At 46.9% G+C, this 20,514-nt stretch overlaps 1 protein-coding gene across 10 annotated transcripts in view; it reads right to left on the reverse strand.

Annotated features, from left to right (window-relative positions):
* Positions 1 to 20,514, reverse strand: part of PPARA (peroxisome proliferator activated receptor alpha) — a 103,353-nt gene that overhangs the window by 8,853 nt on the left and 73,986 nt on the right. For all 10 annotated transcript variants that reach the window (XM_050805880.1, XM_050805882.1, XM_050805881.1 and 7 more), the window contains 3 exons: positions 17,531 to 17,669; positions 15,611 to 15,813; positions 2,933 to 3,380 (listed from right to left, as the gene is read on the reverse strand). In XM_050805880.1, the coding sequence (XP_050661837.1) occupies positions 2,933 to 3,380; positions 15,611 to 15,813; positions 17,531 to 17,669 (790 nt within the window). The remainder of the gene's footprint in view (positions 1 to 2,932; positions 3,381 to 15,610; positions 15,814 to 17,530; positions 17,670 to 20,514) is intronic.

Genomic DNA, 20,514 nt, shown 5'->3' on the forward strand with positions numbered 1-20,514 from the left:
TATGGTATGGCCCTTTCACTTGTGATTTGCCTTATGACCACCTGTCAGGAAAGAACATTAGAGCTATTAGGAGGAACAGTACATTCTGGAGATAACAACCACCAGTTTTGCATAATATGGGAAATGAAGCTCTTGAGTCGAAACTAGATATTCAGCTTCAAGTGTTCCACCATATTTAAGGAGTGTGATTGTGTTAGAACTAGGTTTTGTAGGCCGGGCACGGTGGCTCATGCCTGTAATACCAGATACTCGGGAGGCTGAGGTCAGAGAATTGCTTGAACCTGGGAGACGGAGGTTGCACTGAGCCAAGATCACACCACTGCACTCTAGCCTGGGTGACAGAGCGAGACTCCGTCTTAAAAAAATAAATAAAAAATAAAAAAGAACTAGGTTTTGTGGTGTATATAGCTCTGTTACAGAGCCTTCTAATATGAGTCAGGTGAAAAGAAAGTAGAGTGAGAAATGAAGGGGGGACGGGATGGAGGTGCGTACTGGCTGGAAAGGACGCTCAGGAGACCCTGGAGTGGGAAATGAAGCGGGGACGGGATTGAGGGTGTGTACTGGCTGGAAAGGATACTCAGGAGACCCTGGAGTGGGGAGGAGGATGGGGCAGGTCTGAGACTTGGTGCAGGAAGAGTCAGCGTTCACACCAGATGACCTGCCTGGGGTAGCTGGCACTAGATTTCTTGGGACAGTCTCACAGCATGAGACCTGATTCTTGGTCCAGAAAATACTGCCCCAAGCCGTATTCAGCAGGTGGTGCTCCCTTACAGACCCAACCACTGCTATGATTCTTAACAGTGTTGCTAGTGATGAAGATTTTTAAATCTTCATTGTTTTTGGTTGTAAATATAATTATTAAGTTTTTATTCCTAAAATTCTTGTTTTTGTGTTGTTTTAGTGATGGGGTCTTGCTATGTTGCCTAGGCTGGACTGGAACTCCTAGGCTCAAGCAATCCTCCTGCTGGGGCCTCCAGAGTGGCTAGGGCTATAACTATTAAGTCTCTAAAGAGAGGAATTATTGCCAGGTGCGGTGGCTGATGCCTGTAATCCCAGCACTATGGGAGGCCAAGGTGGGTGGGTCACCCTGAGTCAGGAGTTTGAGACCAGCCTGGCCAATATGGTGAAACCCCATCTTTACTAAAAATACAAAAATTAGCCAGGTGTGGTGGCGTGGTCCTGTAATCCCAGCTACTCAGGAGCTGAGGCAGGCGAATCACTTGAACCCGGGAGGCAGAAGTTGCAGTGACCTGAGATCGTGCCACTGCACTCCAGGGTGACCAAGACTCTGTCTCAAAAAAAAAAAAAAAAAAAAGGAATTTTTTGAAAATTAGAAATAAATCCCCCCTCATAATTTTAATCCCACCATACTAGGCTTAACATCTATCTCACTGGACATTTTTCTATATACCTAGGATTGACATAGGATTATAATTTCCTTTATAAAACTGTGATCATGCTACATATAAATAGTTCTGCAATTGCATATTCCCCACAATGCTACATCCTGACCATACTAAAGGACAAATTATGCGTGACTGCTTTGTCCTTGTACACTTTACGCCAGAGCGCAAGGACTTCCTTCATCTGACTTGTGCCCAGCCAGATGGTAACAGGCATGGCTGGTAGGGCTGAGTCAGCTCCATGCTGACAGTGAGTGAATCCCCGGGGCGCAGTATGGCTGCAGGCAGTGTGGGAGACCCCATCCGTCTCCACCAAGCCTGGGCAAGGTCAGCCGAGTTTACAAGAGATGGATGACCTTCCTAGACCCGAGACGGGGCTATTTAAAGGAACGTGCCACCGAGCCAAAAATGTGGGGGCTGCAGAGCCAGCTTCCACACAGAGGACCAGATTGGCCTTCCCTGGGATCTGCTTCCTTAGGCAAAGCAACCCTTGCAGTCACTGCCACTTGGCTACTGACTGATATTATACTTTGCATTAGGAAATATACTTTTCATCAACATAACCGATTGTGACAGCAACTATACTGACATCTGTATTGAACTTCATACAATATTGTCTATAATATGAATACAACATCATTATATAATACATACAGGAATATAATATACAAATTATATCTGCTTATAATATTAGACATAATTATAATATAAATGAAATATGTGTGTGTGTGTATATATATATGTATGTATATATATATATATAAAAAATTTTTTTTTTTTTTCCCCTGAGACAGGGTCTTCCTCCATCGCCCAGGCTGGAGTGCAATGGCACAACCTCAGCTCACTGCAACCCTTGTCTCCTGGGCTCAAGTAATCCTCCCACCTCAGCCTCCCAGGCAGCTGGGACTACAGGTACATGCCACCATACAAGACTAATTTTTTGTATTTTTTTTTTGTAGAGACGGGGTCTTGCCATGTTGCCCAGGCTGGTCTCAAACTCCTGGGCTCAAGTAATCCACCCACCTTGGCCTCCCAAAGTGCTGAGATTACAGGCCCATGTCCGACCTCTTTTCTCTCTATATATATTTGTGCAAAATATATAATTTTTTTTTTAAAGACATAGGGTCTTGTTCTGTTGCCCAGGCTAGAGTGCAGTGATGCATTCATAACTCATTGCAACCTTGAACTCCTGGACTCAAGGCATCTTTTGGCCTCAGTCTACTGAGTAGCTGGGACTAAAGGTGTGCACCACCACACCTGGCTAATATTATAATTAAAGTGTCATACATTTACATAATATTAAATATGTCTTTATAGATAATAACAATATATACTATAATATGATACAATATTGATATAATTCCCACTGAATTCTACTCAGCAATGACTGGAGGTCAGATGTCTTCCCACCCTGGGAGTGTCCCCTCCACTGGGACAGCTCAAGCTGGTACTGCATTTCCCGTTGTCAAAATTTTCAAGACAGGAGCCTGTCAGTGACATGATACCAGCAGATTAAATCAACCACTCACCTCCACAGCAAATGATAGCAGCCACGAAAAGGGAGATATCGCTGTCATCCAGTTCCAGTGCATTGAACTTCATGGCAAAATCAAACTTGGGTTCCATGATATCACAAAACGGTTTCCTTAGGCTTTTTAGGAATTCACGAGTTATAAACCCATTTCCATATGCTACCAGCATCCCGTCTTTGTTCATCACCGAAGACAGCATGGCAAATATGGCCTCGTAAACTCCGTATTTTAGCAGTGTCACTTGATCGTTCAGGTCCAAGTTTGCGAAGCCTGGGATGGCCTTGGCGAATTCCGTGAGCTCCGTGACGGTCTCCACCGATGTGCACTGGCAGCAGTGAAAGATGCGGACCTCCGCCTCCTTGTTCTGGATGCCATTGGCCACCAGCTTGGCCACCAGTGTCTTCTCAGCCATACACAGTGTCTCCATATCGTGGATGACAAAAGGCTACAAAGGAGGACACCAAGGTAAGTCAGGTGATGTGGGATGCGCCACGCTCCCAGCCATCAGTTCACTAACGAGCAGCTCCTAACGAGCAGCTCCTGCGTCCACATCACCAAGTTCGGTGCCTCAGAGGACTCAAGAAACCCGCAGAACACAGTCCTCACTCAACTTCAAAATCGGCTGGGGAAAATAAGACATTAATAGAGAACGAACAGTATAAATCAGTAAAATAATAATCATCATCGCCTGACATTGGGTGGATTTCATTGCTAAGAAACTGAAGTACTGGGCTGGGCATGGTGGCTCATGCCTGTAATCCCAGCACTTTGGGAGGCTGAGGTGGGTGGATTACCTGAGGTCAAGAGTTTGAGACCAGCCTGGCCAACATGGTGAAACCCCGTCTCTACTAAAAATACAGAAAAATGTGGCCGGGCGCGGTGGCTCACGCCTATAATCCCAGCACTTTGGGAGGCCAAGGCGGGAGGATCACGAGGTCAGGAGATGGAGACCATCCTGCCTAACATGATGAAACCCCGTCTCTACTAAAAATACAAAAAATTAGCCGAGTGTAGTGGCGGGTGCCTGTAGTTCCAGCTACTTGGGAGGCTGAGGCAGGAGAATGGCATGAACCCAGGAGGCGGAGCTTGCAGTGAGCCGAGATGGCATCACTGCACTCCAGCCTGGGTGACAGAGCAAGACTCCGTCTCAAAAACAAAACAAAACAAAATTAGCCAGGCATGGTGTGTGCCTGTAACCCCAGTAACTTGGGAGGCTGAGGCAGGAGAATCGTTTGAACCCAGGAGGCGGAGGTTGCAGTGAGCCAAGATCGTGCCACTGCACTCCAGTCTGGGTGACAGAGCAAGACTCCATCTCAAAAAAAAAAAAGAAACAAGAAACTGAAGTACTGATTTTGTCCACAAAACTAACAAGGATATTAGCAAAGCACCTTTAATATTCTTAAATATTCTCTGAACTCTTAACAACTACTGCAAGAGGCTTAATTACAATAATTCTTAATTTTACCAGTATATGTGCTTTAGAGGTGAACACCATTATTTAACGCTGCTCAATGAATAAATCTGGCATGTAAATACATACAACTCATAAAGTTGGCATCTATGTAGAAATCAGCAAACAAGCATTGTTAAACTCTTTAGGGATAAAGTGGAAAAGCCTCAGAATGCCCTTGTTTCTCTCAGTGCAGGAGACTGAAACCTTCACTCAGTGCTCCACGTTCTGGAGCAAGTGCCAAGTCCCCACAGCCGTGCCTTGTGTGGTCCCATGCCCTCTGCATCTAAACCCAGTGGCCTGCCATTTCCTGAAGATCTTGTGGTGGAAGAGGTGGCTGGTCATATTATTTGAAGCCAACATGCTCAGAAGGGATTACATGTGTGGGAGGGCCGGGGAGAATGAGCACAAACACTGCTGTTGGCTGAAATTTACGTGTGGGCAGAGCAGGAAAGTGACAGCATCTGAGGGATCTCTCTGTTTATAATGTGGTCCATGGCTTATGCAGACAAGGTCAATAATGCAGTGGGCTAAGGTGTTATTTCTTTTCTTTTTCTTTTTTTTTTTGAGATGGAGTTTTGCTCTTGTTGCCCAGGCTGGAGTGCAATGACACAATCTCGGCTCACTGTGACCTCGGCCTCCCGGGTTCAAGCGATTCTCCTGCCTCAGCCTCCTGAGTAGCTGGGATTACAGGCAGGCGCCACCACGCCAGTTAATTTTGTAGTTTTAGTAGAGACAGGGTTACACCATGTTGGTCAGGCTGGTGTCGAACTCCTGACCTCAGGTAATCTGCCCACCTCAGCCTCCCAAAGTGCTGGGATTACAGGGGTGAGCCATTGCGCCCAGCCTAAAGCATTATTTCTTTTTTTTTTTTTTTTTTTTTTTTTTTGAGACGGAGTCTCGCTCTGTCGCCCAGGCTGGAGTGCAGTGGCCGGATCTCAGCTCACTGCAAGCTCCGCCTCCCGGGTTTACGCCATTCTCCTGCCTCAGCCTCCCGAGTAGCTGGGACTACAGGCGCCCGCCACCTCGCCCGGCTAGTTTTTTGTACTTTTCAGTAGAGACGGGGTTTCACCGTGTTCGCCAGGATGGTCTCGATCTCCTGACCTTGTGATCCGCCCGACTCGGCCTCCCAAAGTGCTGGGATAACAGGCTTGAGCCATCACGTCCGGCCGTAAAGCATTATTTCTAATCGCTGCTGGAACAGTGGAGCCCAGAGTGCAGAAGCATCCCAGGGATTTAAAGAATGCCCCCTGCCATTCTTTTGCCAGTGGGCAAAACACAACCACTGACAATGCTTCTGATCCACAGCGTGAAGTGTTTCCTGTTTCTGGGCTCACAGCACAAAACTGTCTTCAGGGCACCGGTGGAGGTACCGATAACCATCACACAGATTGTATGGAATGTTTCAACAGAACCAGGACTTGCAACATAATGCTGGATTAAAAACCCTGATTCTGCATCTGAGGAAAGGGGATATTTTAAAAATTACTCACAAATGAGTGAAAACATTCTGAATACAATATTTAGAGCCAAGTTTCTAAATAATCTGAAGTCTGATTAACAAAGACTGAAAATGATCTCTCTCTAAAGACCTTAAAAACAGTTCAGATGACCATTGTTTGTTAAAGTTTGGAGATAATTCTGCTTCACAGAAAGTTGAAGCTCAGATTTGAGGAATTAACATTTCTAGGAGGGGCCAAATTTTTTTTTTTTTTTTTTTTTTTTTTGAGACGGAGTCTTGCTCTGTCATGTCGCCCAGGCTGGAATGCAGTGGTGCAATCCCGGCTTATTGCATCCTCTGCCTCTGCCTCCTGGGTTCAAGTGATTCTCCTGCCTCAGTCTCCCAAGTAGCTGGGATTACAAGCGCAGACCACCACGTCCAGCTAATTTTTTGTATTTTAGTAGAGACGGGGTTTCACCGTGTTACCCAGGCTGGTCTTGAACTCCTGAGCTCAGGCAATCTGTCCGCTTCGGCCTCCCAAAGTGCCAGGATTACATGTGTGAGCCACTGCGCCCAGCCTCTAGGAGGGACTACGTAAATATTTTTAAAGGATCAATAGCAGTATTCCCTCAATTCCAGAAAATAGACTGTTAGGCCACCATCACTTTATTCAAATCACTAGATCTGTCTAAAGTACATTCAGCAGAAATAAAGGTGTTGAATACTTTTTTTAAAAAATGAGTTGTTTAAAAAATATAAGAAACACTGAGTTAAATGAAGTTGGGTCTCCCCAACTGAGTCTTTAACATGATAAATGTGCAGTGTTCCAGAATGAGAATGAGGCTAGGATAAGCAGGGGTTCCTACGGTGTTCAATTACAGAATGCTTGGTGTTACTTATTGTTTTTTGGTAGAGCATCTTCTAGGACAAATGCAGGCCTGGCTACATAATTTGCGGGACCCAGAGCAAAAACGCAAATGTGGGACCCCTTGGTTTTTCTTTTTTGAGACGGAGTCTCGCTCTGTTGCCCAGGCTGGAGTGCAGTGGTGTGATCTCGACTCACTGCAACCTCCACCTCCCAGGTTCGAGTGATTCTCCTGCCTCAGCCTCCCGAGTAGCTGGGATTACAGGCACCTGCCACCATGCCTGGTTAATTTCTGTATTTTTAGTAGAGATGGGGTTTCACCATGTTGGCCAGGCTGGTCTCGAACTCCTGACCTCAGGTGATCCACCCACTTCAGCCTCCCAAAGTGTTGGGATGACAGCTGTGAGTCACTGCACCCTGTGGGACCCCTTGTTCAAAGATGATTATGAATTTCAAGAAGGCAACAGCGGAGCGTGAACACCCAAGCCTGGGCCTTTCTAGGCTTGGGGCATCGTGAAACAGCTTGCATGCCCCTGAGGCCCGCCCTGGACTAGTTTTATGGGGGATGTACTCTCATAAATGAGGACTTATGTGGTAACAAATGTCTCATTTCATTTTTATAAAATTATCACTTTGGTTTTAGAAAGTGGGCCTCATTGAACAGGGAAAACTGGAGACCACTGAATTCAAAATGAGTGCTACCATGAAGAAACCAATGTTTATTAAAGCTAAAGAGAAATGGTGTAAAACACATTTGCAAATTCGCTAAACTTCATTGACAAGCATTCTTGGTAAGATCATTTTACAAAAAATCTATGCAGCAGCTTATAACTTTGGAATATGCCTTTTATACTCAAGTTTGACTATGAATATATCTGACATGACAGGCGGTCATTTCAAGTAAATGAAATAAAGCACATTATAAAGACTTTAAACAGCGTGAGGCAGGAAGCTGCCTAGATTTTCCCCAATCACTCCATGCCGAGAGCAGAACGCCCCGCTTGCTGCCACACTGGTCCCTGCAGACACTCGTACGGCCTATGATGCTCAATGATATCTTTCATGAGAATTCATCTCTGTTAGCAGCTGTCATCTTTTAGCAAAAAATTAAATGTGGACCAGGCGCAGTAGCTCAGGCCTGCAATTCCAGCACTTTGGGAGGCCGAGGTAGGTGGATCACCTGAGGTCAGGAGTTCGAGACCAGCCTGGCCAACATGGCAAAACCCCGTCTCTACTAAAAATACAAAAATTAGCCAGGCGTGGTGGCGGGCACCTGTAATCCCAGCTACTTGGGAGGCGGAAGCAGGAGAATTGCTTGAACCCAGGAGGGGGAGGTTGCAGTGAGCCGAGATCATGTCACTGCAATCCAGCCTGGGTGACAGAGTGAGACTCAGTCTCAAAAAAAAAAAAAAAAAAAAAAAAAAAAAAAAAAAAAAAAAAGTGAATCAGTAGTAGAGCTGTTTTGGATGACATTATTTAATAAGCTCTCTTGGTTATGTTTTACTATACATTTGTTGAAGTGGCACAAAATATGAAGCACATTTTTTAATCTAAAGACAACTTAAGTAGTAGGTATAATATTGGACTATCACACGGCAGGCAACACGCCAAGACATGGTGTAAGGTCATAGCTGTTGAAAGGAGCAGTCCTATTATAACACGGCACCCTGGAGGTCACCCTCATTCCCGAGCGTCTGAAATGTTAAGAATAATGTTGGAATTCCTCTTTCGAAACTGGTCTTAAAAACATGCTCAGCTGCATGTCACAAATTAGCTTCCTTGCTTAACTTTTTTTTCTTTTTTTTTTTTTTTTTTTTTTGAGACAGGGTCTTGCTCTGTCACCCAGGCTGGAGTACAGTGGCGCAATCACAGTCCACTGCAGTCTTGACCTCATCCTCCTGCCTCAGCCTCGTGAATAGCTGGAACCACAGGCACACACCACCATGCCCAGCTAACTTTTCATAGAGGGGTCTAACTATGTTGCCCAAGTGGGCCTTTCTTGTTTTTTCAAACAAGACATTTTACTCTGTTTAATCCCAACTTGCCTGCCAGACTAGCTACAATGGACTCATGGTTTGTCTAAAATTCAGTTATATTCTCAGAGGGTAAAATCTTCCATAACTGAAGCTATTCAAAGACTCTAAAGATAATCCCCAACAATTTGGAGCAATAGGAGAATCTTTGAAATAAACACATGATACACCCAATTCCTGCTTTCTTCATTTGAACTGAATGTCAGTTCTGATACGTTTGTTAGAGTAAAAAGTAGCAGTACACCGTTATTATCACCTTATACTTTGAATTTCGAAAGTCCGCATATTCAGTGCTAAGAATTGTTTGGTTGTTTAACTGAACACCTCACTCATTTTTTGGAAGGTGCAGTTTGCTTCTTAAGCCCAAAGCAGCTTCTTAAGCCCAATACAGTAAGAGTGTGAGTGTGAGAGCAAGCGTGTGCACATGTGTGTATGTGTATGAGCATATGTATACACATGTGAGTGTGGGTATGTGTGCGAGCAGTGTATATACATGTGTACATGTGTGCATGTGTGTGGGTACATGTGTGCATGTGTGTGGGTACATGTGTGCATAATGTGAGGGTACATATGTGTGCATATGCATGCATGTGAGCATGTATATGTACATATGTGCAGTAAGTGCATGTCTGTATACATGTGTGAATGCATGGGTTTGTAGTGTGTGTGGATGCATGTGTGAGCATGCATGTGTATGTGTGTGTACACAGGTGTGGGTACATGTGTGAGTGTGCATGTATCCATGTGTGGGTGCATGTGTGTGTGCATGTGCATGTGTGGGGGTGGAGGTGCGTCTGTGTACACATGTGGGGTGCATGTGTATGTGTGTGTGTGTACATGTGCATGCATGGACGTGTGAGTGTGGGTGCATGTGTGTGAGCATGCATATTAGTGCATGTGTACCTGTGTGAGCATGGATGGATGTGTGAGTGTGGGTGCATGTGTGTGTCCATGTGCATGTATGGGGGTGGAGGTGCATCTGTGTACACGTGTGGGTGCATGTGTATGTGTGGGTTTGTGTACACATGCATGCATGGATGTGTGAGTGTGGGTGCATGTGTGTGAGCATGCATGTGGGTGCACATGTGTATGTTTGTGTACCCGTGTGCGCATGGATGTGTGAGTGTGGGTGCACATGTGTATGTTTGTGTACCCGTGTGCGCATGGATGTGTGAGTGTGGGTGCACATGTGTATGTTTGTGTACCCGTGTGCGCATGGATGTGTGAGTGTGGGTGCATGTGTGTGTGCATTTGTGCATGAGCATGCTGCATGTTGGGGGCTGAACTCTCGGCTGCAGGGGAATGAGGAAACAATCATCACACAGAGGGCATTGACTCTGTCCAAGTCCCTCAGTCTCATTTTCTGTTGCTTCCTCCAAAGTCTTCTGATGACATTCTCAACCCCTGACAGATCAGCATCTTACCTTTTTAGACGCTGTTGAAAAGCACCCATTTTTTTTGCCTCCCTCAGCCCCCTGGCTCTGCTTCCATCCCTGTCACCCTCAAATCAAGGGGCAGCGAGTTCCTCAGAGGCGCTCTGCCCCATCACCAAGGGCCCTGAACATTTTCTGGCCCACGGTTCTGAAATCTCAGGGGCTCAAACAGTCCCAGTGTCCAGATGGACAGAGACATTCTCCATCCACCCCTCACTCCTCCCCTCAGCTAAACCCACCTCTCCTCAATCAACGGCATCTACGTTCCGCTCCATGCAGCGGCCTCCCCCTGCCCCCACAGCCTCCTCCATGCACCCTGGCCAGTTCCAGCCCCGACCCAAGCCTCCTGGCCGATTCTAGGTCCCCCACAATTCCCCCACCGGCTTCAGGCCCCCCAGCATTCTAGACCATTCCAGCTCAGTCACGGGGCTTTGTGTCATCTGATCTGAAGACCATGAGCTGCTCTTGACAGAAGAAAGGCATTGGCCACCGCAAAGAGAAATTTAGTTCCCCTCTTCTAGCAAACCAGAGGGCTGCTTTAAAATTAAAATCTAGGCTGGGCGCAGTGGCTCATGCCTGTAATCCCAGCACTTTGGGAGGCCGAGGCGGGCAGATCACCTTAGGTCAGGAGTTCGAGACCAGCCTCAACATGAAGAAACCCCGTCTCTACTAAAAATGCAAAATTAGCCGGGCATGGTGGTGCATGCCTGTAGTCCCAGCTACTTGGGAGGCTGAGGCAGGAGAATTGCTTGAACTTGGGAGGCGGAGGTTGCGGTGAGCCGAGATTGCACCACTGCACTCCAGCCTAGGCAACAAGAGCAAAACTCCATCTCAAAAAAAATAAAATAAAATAAAAAGTAAAATAAATAAAATTAAATTAAAATCTATCCATCCCCTGTGCTTCCCCATCAAGGCTTTGAACATTTCAGGGTTGCTTTCACCCCAGTGGCCCCTGCAGGGAGGAGGCAAGCCTGCCTTCCTCAGCACATAGCCCATTACGGTTCGTGTGAATCCATCAGTTTACCAGCCTGGACAATTCACTGTGCCGCCTCTCATCCCCAAACAGAAATGAAGTCCGCAGCCAGCCCTGAGGTCAGTGTGCCTTCCTGAGGCTCTGTGGGGCGTGGCTGGGGCTGTGAGATCACCCAGGCTGGAAAGTGATGAAACAGGGACTGGATGTGGGCCTGGCCAGAGATCAAGGTGAGTGCTTCCAGCCCGATGCTTGGTCTCCCTAACAGATTTCTCACCCACAGATGGGGCTGCTTTCTGAGATGTGTAAGGGACACAGGCTATGGTCTTCCAATACCTACCATGGCCACAAAACCAGAGCTTGGCCAAGAGATTCGGGCTGTGTGGCCTGGTGGTGGGCATCCTGCCAATGGGCCTTTTCCCAGACTAAGCAGAGAGGGTATCCTGCATTGGAAGGAGCCAGCTCTGGAAAGCCCGTCAGCAGGCCAGGCAGAGAGGAGGGGGCCATGCCTCCAATGTCCTGCGTGCAGACAAGGACACGGGGTGGGACCCTGGCTTGGAGCAAACAGTGTGATCACACACAAAGAGTTACATGAAGGTTGGAGGTTGTCTTGAAAACTGGTGCCTATGGTGCTCTGGCTTTGGGGGTGTGGGTGGAAGGAGGCATCTGACTCTTAGAAGAGTACACGGTTCTCTTTTTCTACAGAAAACCAAATTGTGAAGCCCAATCCTAGACTATTCATCTATCATTTCTTTCCTTTTTTTTGAGACGGAGTCTCGCTCTGTCGCCCAGGCTGGAGTGCAGTGGTGCGATCTCAGCTCCCTGCAACCTCCACGTCCCAGGTTCAAGCAATTCTCCTGCCTCAGCCTTCCGCATAGCTGGGACTACAGGCACACGCTGCCATGCCCAGCTAAATTTTTGTATTTTGGTAGAGACAGGGTTTCACCGTGTTGCCAAGGCTGGTCTCGAACTCCTGAGCTCAGGCAATCTGCCCTCCCCTGCCTCCCAAAGTGCTGGGATTACAGGTGTGAGCAACCATGCCCTGCCCTCTTATTTTGTTTTTTTTTTTTGAGACAGAGTCACCCAGGCTGGAGTGCAGTGGTGCTATCTCGGTTCACTGCAACCTCCGCCTTGCATGTTCAAACAATTCTCCTGTCTCAGCCTCCCGAGTAGCTGGGATTACAGGTGCCCACCACCATGCCTGGATAATTTTTGTATTTTTAGTAGAGACGGGGTTTCACCATATTGGTCAGGCTGGTCTCCAACTCCTGACCTCAGGTGATCCACCTGCCTCAGCCTCCCAAAGTGCTGGGATTACAGCCGTGAGCCCCCACACCCGGCCTATTATTTATTTCTTTAAGGTTAAAATGCAAACAGATTCCTGCCTGCAGGTTGCTACATGTGACCCTCAGCTGAGGGTGATGGGGTTCCTAGAGCTTGGGGGTCTCCAAGGGCAGGTGCAGGAGGATGCCAGGAGTACCGTTTGCACTCAATGCTGGGGGCAGGTCATTAGGGAGAAAGACAACTTAACTCTGCTTTGAATTATTTAGAGAGTCTCCTCTGTCGCCCAGGCTGGAGTGCAGTGGCGCAATCATGGCTCGCTGCAGCCTTGAACTCCTGGCCTCAAGGCATCCTCCTGCCTCAAACTCCCAAGTCGCAGGGACTACAGGCGTGTGCCACCATGCCTGGCTAATGTTTTTATTTTGTGTAGAGATGTGGTCTTGCCATGTTGCCCAGGTTGGTCTTGAACTCCTGGGCTCAAGCCATCCTCCCGCCTCAGCTTCCCAAGTAGCTGGGACCACAGGCACACGCCACCATGCCCAGCTAGTTTAAAAAAAAAAAAATCATTTTTTGTAGAGACGAGGTCTCCTTGTGTTGCCTGGTCTCGAACTCTTGGATTGCCTCAAGTGATCCTCCTGCCTCAGCCTCCCAAAGTGCTGGGATTACAGTGTGAGCCACCATGCCCAGCCTGCTTTCAATTCTTAAATCCAAGGGAGAAATATAAGCTGGCATACAAAGTAAGTCTTCCCAATTTTGGGTTGTACTAATCATCTCCAGGATAGAGACTCCAAGCTCAAAGTTACATTTTCTTTCACTCTCATGATCCAGGAAGGGTCTAATTGGGAGAAGCCTCTGGGGCTGCCTAGCGTGGGTGTCTGCTGGAAACTTCTCAAATGTCTCAGCCTATTTAACTGGAGAATTCACTGAAGAATTAAAGGACTCAGTAAAGAAGAGGTTTGGTTTGTTCATGAAAGTAAGTAGCTTGTGAAATGCTTTATTTTCCTGTGACTAAAATTCCACCTTGTAATTCCCAGTAAGGATTGCTTCAAGCTATTCATTAATACAAATTAAACCTGTTTCACCACGTTCATAGGAAAATGGAAAAAAAAAAAAAAAAAAAAAAGGATCTTCATTCACCAACTGAGGGCTGGCTCTTCTTTGAAGGTAGCTCTGAGATATTTTTTGTAATGGAGACAAAGGCTTATTTAACTGTTGGGGAGGGGGAAGGAAGACTTAGGCCAGGCAGGTGGGGACATGGAGGATGAGCCATGAGGGGCAACTTAGGTGCCTCTGAAAAGGTCCAGAGCTACCTTAAAAGACAGGGTTTCTATAACAAGTGGTCCTTTCTTTTCCTTTCTTTCTTTTTTTTGGAGACAGTCTCACTCTGTTGCCCAGGCTGGAGTGCAGTGGTGCGATCTTAGCTTACTGCCACCTCTAGCTCCCAGGTTCAAGCAATTCTGCCTCAGCCTCACAAGTATCTGGGATTACAGGCAACTACCACCATGCCTGGCTAATTTTTTGTGTTTTTAGTGGAGATGGGGTTTCACTGTGTCAGCCAGGATGGTCTCAATCTCTTGACCTCATAATCCGCCCGTTTTGGCCTCCCAAAGTGCTGGGATTACAGGCATGAGCCACCACACCCGGCTTACAGGTGGCCCTTTCTAAGCCCCGAGATGTCACTGCCTTTTCACCGAAGGCAGAAAAAGAATGTAGGCATGTTTGTCTGAGAGGGAGGGATAGTTTTAGGAGAAAGGACCATGAGCACATTTTGAGTGGGAAGTGAGTGGTTTCATTTTCTAGCCTTACAACATGGTTTGGCTCTGTGTCCCCACTCAAATGTCATGGTGAACTGTAATCCCCAGTGCTGGAGGTGGGGCCTGGGGGGAGGGATTGCATCATGGGGGTGATCTTCACGAATGGTTTAGCACCATCCTCTTGGTGCTACTCTAGTGATAGCGTTCTCACAAGATCTGGTCGGTGAAAAGTGTGCAGCACCTCCCATCTCTTGTTTCCGCTCCTGCCATGTAAGACGCCTGCTCCCACTTCACCTTCTGCTATGAGTGAAAGTTCCCTGAGGCCTCCCCAGAAGCAGAAGCTTCCTATACAGCCTGTGGGCCACGAGCCAATTAAACCTCTTTTCTTTATAAATTACCCAGCCTCAGGTATTTCTTTATAGCAGTGTGAGAACAGACTAATACACCTTAAAATAGGGATTTACTTTACTATTCTATTTTATGTTTTTGAGATAGGGTCTCAATCTGTCACCCAGGCTGGAGTGCCGTGGCATGATCTCAGCTTACTGCAACCTCTGCCTCCTGGGTTGAAGAGATTCTCATGCCTCAGCCACCCAAGTAGCTGGAATTACAGGTGTGTGCCACCCTGCTCAGCTAATTTTTATATTTTTAGTAGAGATGGGGTTTCTCCATGTTGGCCAGGCTGGTATCGAACTCCTGGACTCAAGCGATCCGCCCACCTTGGCCTCCCCAGAGTGCTAGGATTACAGGCGTGACCCACCCTGCCTGGTCAGGTTTTTTTGGGGTTTTTTTTGTTTGTTTTTGTTTTAAATCCAGTTAATGCTGGGTGCCATGACTCGCACCTTTAATCCCAGTGCTTTGGGAGGCCAAGGTGGGAAGATCACTTGAGGCCAGGAGTTTGAGACCAGCCTGGGAAACATCTCCTCTCTACCAAAAAACAAAAACAAAAACAAAACAACAACAAAAAAACAGCCAGGTGTGGTGGTGCACATCTGTAGTCCCAGCTCCTTGGGAGGCTGAGGCAGGAGGATTGCTTGAGCCCAGGAGTTCAAGGCTGCAGTGAACTATGATTGCACCACTGCACTCCAGCCTGGGTGACAGAGCAAGACCCTATCTCTATTTAAGAAAAATGCACCTAAGAAGTCACCTTAGTGCTTGGATAAGCTATTAAGGTTTTTGTGTTTTTTCTTCCCTAAGTGTATTAATTACATAGCCAATATAATAACTTGGTGGCTAAGATCTTTGAGGTGATTCCAAGCAAGAAGAAAGGAGTTGTTATTAAGCTACAGCTCAGAGTCTCAGAATGAACTATTTCTATTGTCGCTGTCCTTTGCTTAACTGTGGGATAAATATAATTTTTTCAACATTCAACACATGTGTCCTTAATCATTCTCTATGACACTGGTTCCATGTTGCCAAGAGAACCCAGAGCGGCCGCAAACACCTACTGGATTGTTACTGGCCTTTCCTGAGAGGATGACCCGGGCTTTGACTTTGTTCATGTTGAAGTTCTTCAAGTAGGCCTCGTAGATTCTCTTGGCCAGAGATTTGAGATCTGCGGTTTCAGAATCTTCTATGTCATGTTCGCAGGTAAGAATTTCTGCTTTCAGTTTTGCTTTTTCAGATCTTGGCATTCGTCCAAAACGAATCGCTAGGGTTTGGAGGGGGAAACAGGCATGAGCAGTGAGGTCATGACTGCGCAGACAGGGCTGGACGAGGGGCTCCCCCAGGACTTAAACCAGGAATGAAAATTCACAGGCAGTTCAGACCCATCCTTGATTACTATTCGGCTTTCCACTATGGAGAGATGAAAAATTCAAACTCCATGCACTGTAGACTTTTTTTTTTTTTTTGAGACGGAGTCTTGCTCTGTCGCCCAGGCTGGAGTGCAGTGGCCAGATCACAGCTCACTGCAAGCTCCGCCTCCCGGGTTTACACCATTCTCCTGCCTCAGCCTCCCGAGTAGCTGGGACTACAGGCGCCCGCCACCTCGCCCGGATAGTTTTTTGTATTTTTTAGTAGAGACAGGGTTTCACCGTGTTAGCCAGAATGGTCTTGATCTCCTGACCTCGTGATCCGCCCGTCTCGGCCTCCCAAAGTGCTGGGATTACAGGCTTGCGCCACCACGCCCGGCCCACTGTAGACTTTTAAACAGGTGCAGGCTGAAGGTGACACCATTGTTTGTCTCATCAGTAGGGTGCACACCACCATCAGGTGCATCATCAACCTTTGAGTGAATGAGGTGAACGGGGCTTCAGGGTGAGTTTATATAATAACTGCTTCTTTTTCCAGAAGGTAGACATGCAAGTCTTACGAACGACTTACTTTAGTTACATTCACATCACAATTAGCATGTTCTAAAACTATTACATGATTGGCTAGAAGGAAATTCATAATGTGGCAAGATGTTTGGGGTGGCACACCCTTCCTATGGACGAGGCGAACATTCTGTCATTTTGGTGCCTTCCACTTGGTTTTTCGATTCTGTATCAAAGTCTTACCATTTGAAGTTTCTAACAGCGAGTCCAATGTGCCACTGAATCTCAGCTATTTGAGACTTTTCTTTTCTTTTTTTTTATTTTTTGAGACGGAGTCTTACTCTGTCGCCCAGACTGGAGTGCAGTGGTACGATCTCAGCTCACTGCAACCTCCACCTCCCGGGTTCAAGCAATTCTCCTGTCTCAGCCTCCCAAGTAGCTGGGATTACAGGTGTGCACTACTACACCCAGCTAATTTTTGTATTTTTAGTAGAGATGGGGGTTTTGCCATGTTGGCTGGGCTGGTCTCAAACTCCTGACCTCAAGTGATCCACTCACCTCAGCCTCCCAAAGTGCTAGGATCACAGGTGTGAATCACCAAGCCTGGGAGACTTTTATTTTCTTTCTTTCTTTCTCTCTTTCTCTCTCTCTCTCTCTTTTTTTTTCTTTTTTTTTTTGATGGAATCTCCTCACTCTGTCACCCAGGCTAGAGTGCAGTGGCGCAATCTCGACTCACTGCAACCTCCGCCTCCCAGGTTCAAGCGATTCTTCTGCCTCAGCCTCCCGAGTAGCTGGAACTACAGGTGCACACCACCACGCCCAGTTAATTTTTGTATTCTTAGTAGAGACAGGGTTTCACCATATTGGCCAGGCTGGTCTCAAACTCCTGACCTGAAGTGATCCACCCGCCTCAGCCTCCCAAAGTGCTGGAATTACAGGCGTGAACCACCACACCTGGGCAACTTTTATTTTCTTAGGCCACTCTGATTACAAAATGACTTGGGTGTGAAATGTTGAAGCACGTTCATCCATAGCTTGGTCTGTTCCCTTGGAACAAAGAAGGAGAACCGAGGAACGAACTGGGAAAATGTGTGGGGCCACCTTACCTACCGTTGTGTGACATCCCGACGGAAAGGCACTTGTGAAAGCGACAATACTGGCATTTGTTTCTATTCTTTTTCTGGATCTTGCAGCTGCGGTCGCACTTGTCATACACCAGCTTGAGTCGAATCGTTCGCCGAAAGAAGCCCTGTGAGGGTAACACGCAGTGGATTTAAAGACCCGGGCCACTGAGAAACCAGCACACTTGCTTTACTCACCTTTGTTGTTGCTCATTTATTGTTTCTTTTTAAATGAACGAAATTTAGGGAAAAGTTATTCTAGGCCAGGCGTGGTGATCACGACTGTAATCCCAGCACTTTGGGAGGCCAAGGCAGGTGGATCACTTGAGGTCAGGAGTTCGAGACCAGCCTGGCCAACATGGTGAAACTCTGTCTCTACTAAAATACAAAAATTAGTCTAGTGTGGTGGCACGTGCCTGTAATCCCAGCTACTCCCGAGGCTGAGGCAGGAGAATTGCTTGAACCCGGGAGGCAGAGGTTGCAGTGAGCCGAGATCACCCCACTGCACTTTAGCCTGGGCGACAGAGTGAGACTCTGTCTCAAAAAAAAAAAAAAAAAAAAAAAAAAAGAAAAGAAAAAAGAAAAAAAGAAAAATAGTTCTTCTTCTAAAAAGTCTGAAATGATTGGGACAAATACAGAACTTTAAATATCATTGGCCGGGCGCGGTGGCTCACGCCTGTAATCCCAGCACTTTGGGAGGCTGAGGCGGGCGGATCACAAGGTCAGGAGATCGAGACCACGGTGAAACCCCGTCTCTACTAAAAATACAAAAAATTAGCCGGGCACGGTTGTGGGCGCCTGTAGTCCCAGCTACTCGGGAGGCTGAGGCAGGAGAATGGCGTGAACCCGGGAGGCGGAGCTTGCAGTGAGCCGAGATCGCGCCACTGCACTCCAGCCTGGGCTGGGCGACAGAGCGAGATTCCGTCTCAAAAAAAAAAATAAATAAAAAATAAATAAATAAATAAATAAATAAATATCATTACATTTAATGTGAAAAACAAAAAATGAGGCAGCATTCAAAGTCATTTCAAAATGCCCTTATCTGACTTGGGAAAACACAATTACCGTTTTCCAAAGAGTTACTCAGCCTTGTTACAATGTATATGAATGTAACTATCCCCAGCATTGTGACATTTCCATATTTGTGACTAAAGAGTTTCTAGGAATTTTTGTAAGAGTATATTAACTCCCTCAAAGACAAAAATTATAATAAAAGCCAGCTGTTTGTAAACAATTTTCTTGCTTTGTAAAAGCATCTTAAACTCTACCCAGCAAGAAACAATGTTACTAAATAGTCCATAAAAAGCAAAACTAAATGAGTAATTAATCATGGCCCTAAGGAAAAGGCCACTTTATACGGAGCTTTTTCAAAGGTATGTGATTAGAAAACTTGCGAAGGAGTGCATTTTTGCTTTGGGTTCTTTTTCCTCTTTGCTTTTAAGTCATTATTCTATATTTTTGCCACAGTGGGGTATGCTTGGCCCGCAGGAGAGCGACAGCAGTGTGCCAGGGAATGTGAGAGGCAGGCTGACATCTTTTCAATGTCCTTACCTAGGCTTGCACAGTGGGGAGGCTAAGGAACGCATGGGGTTAGAATGAGAAGGGTGGGGAGAGGGTTCTAGACGGCAGAGTGCTACAATGTTCTGGCTGTGAGGTTCTCCCTGTGGCCCAGGCCTCTGAGGCCAGGCCTGGCTCTGGGCAGAATGCTGGTGTTCCAAGATCATACATTGTGCTGGAAAGGCGGTGGCATTTTCCAAGTTAGTCAACACCTGCAGTGTGCACCATGAGAAGGGATTTCTGATTCAAACCAAACATGCAGATGATGATATGCCACATATCATGTACATAAGGTGCCAGACTTGAGCACGGCTGTGCAACCCTAAAGGGACGCTGCTGCAGGAGCTCTCCTCATCACTACGCTGGCAAACACGGAAGGGCCACCAGTCCAGCTGGCAGCACGCGGGACAACAGGGCCTGCCTTACACGCACTCCTGGCCCGGGTCACATTTGTTTAGGGCAGGCTGAGCCAGCAGGAGGATGAAGATCCACAGGGGGTTCCTGTGGCTCGAATGGGGTGGAGAAGCCCCTGATGTGCAGGAAGGAACTGCCAGGGGGCAGGAGCAGCCAGTCACTGGTTCCAGTCTCTGCTTCTGGGAGCTAGGGGACCCTAAGCAAGATACTCTGTGTTTCTGATGGCCAATTCCCCCGGCAGGAGCATGAGAACACCTGCCCCACCTGGCCTTCAGGGAGGGTCCAGAGATCAGCGGTAATGGCTCTCTGTCTTGTATTAGAATGAAGTGATGTTCTTAATGTGGCTTATTTTCTTTTCTCTTTTTTTTTTTTTTTTTTTTTTGAGACGAAGTTTTACTCTTGTCTCCCAGGTTGGAGTGCAATGGCTTGATCTTGGCTCACTGCAACCTCCACCTCCTGGGTTCAAGCAGTTCTCCTGCCTCAGCCTCCCAAGTAGCTGGGACTACAGGCATGCGCCACCACACCTGGCTAATTTTTGTATTTTTAGTAGAGACAGGGTTTCTCCATGTTGGCCAGGCTGGTCTTGAACTCCCGACCTCAGGTGATCCAGCCACCTTGGCCTCCCAAAGTGCTGGGATCACAGGCATGAGCCACCGCGCCCAGCCCAATGTGGCTTATTTTCTTTTAAAGAACACACTTCTCTAAGTATTTACAAAGCACAGAGCAACCATTTGTCCTAGACTCTCTAAAGCAGCAATTCCAAACCTTTTTGGCACCAGGGACTGGTTTTGTATAAGACAATTTTTCCACAGATGGGGGATGAGGAGGGATGGTTTCAGGATGAAACTGTTCTACCTTGGAACATCAGGTATTAGATTCTCATAAGGGGCATACAAGCTAGATCCCTCAAATGTGCAGTTCACAATAGGGTTCACGCTCTTGGGGGTTCTGTGCTCTAAAGAGAGAGGCTAATCTATTACTGAGGTCAGTTTCTTTTCTTCT

This window comes from Macaca thibetana, chromosome 10 (genome assembly GCF_024542745.1).
Source record: "Macaca thibetana thibetana isolate TM-01 chromosome 10, ASM2454274v1, whole genome shotgun sequence".
Lineage (NCBI taxonomy): Eukaryota > Metazoa > Chordata > Mammalia > Primates > Cercopithecidae > Macaca > Macaca thibetana.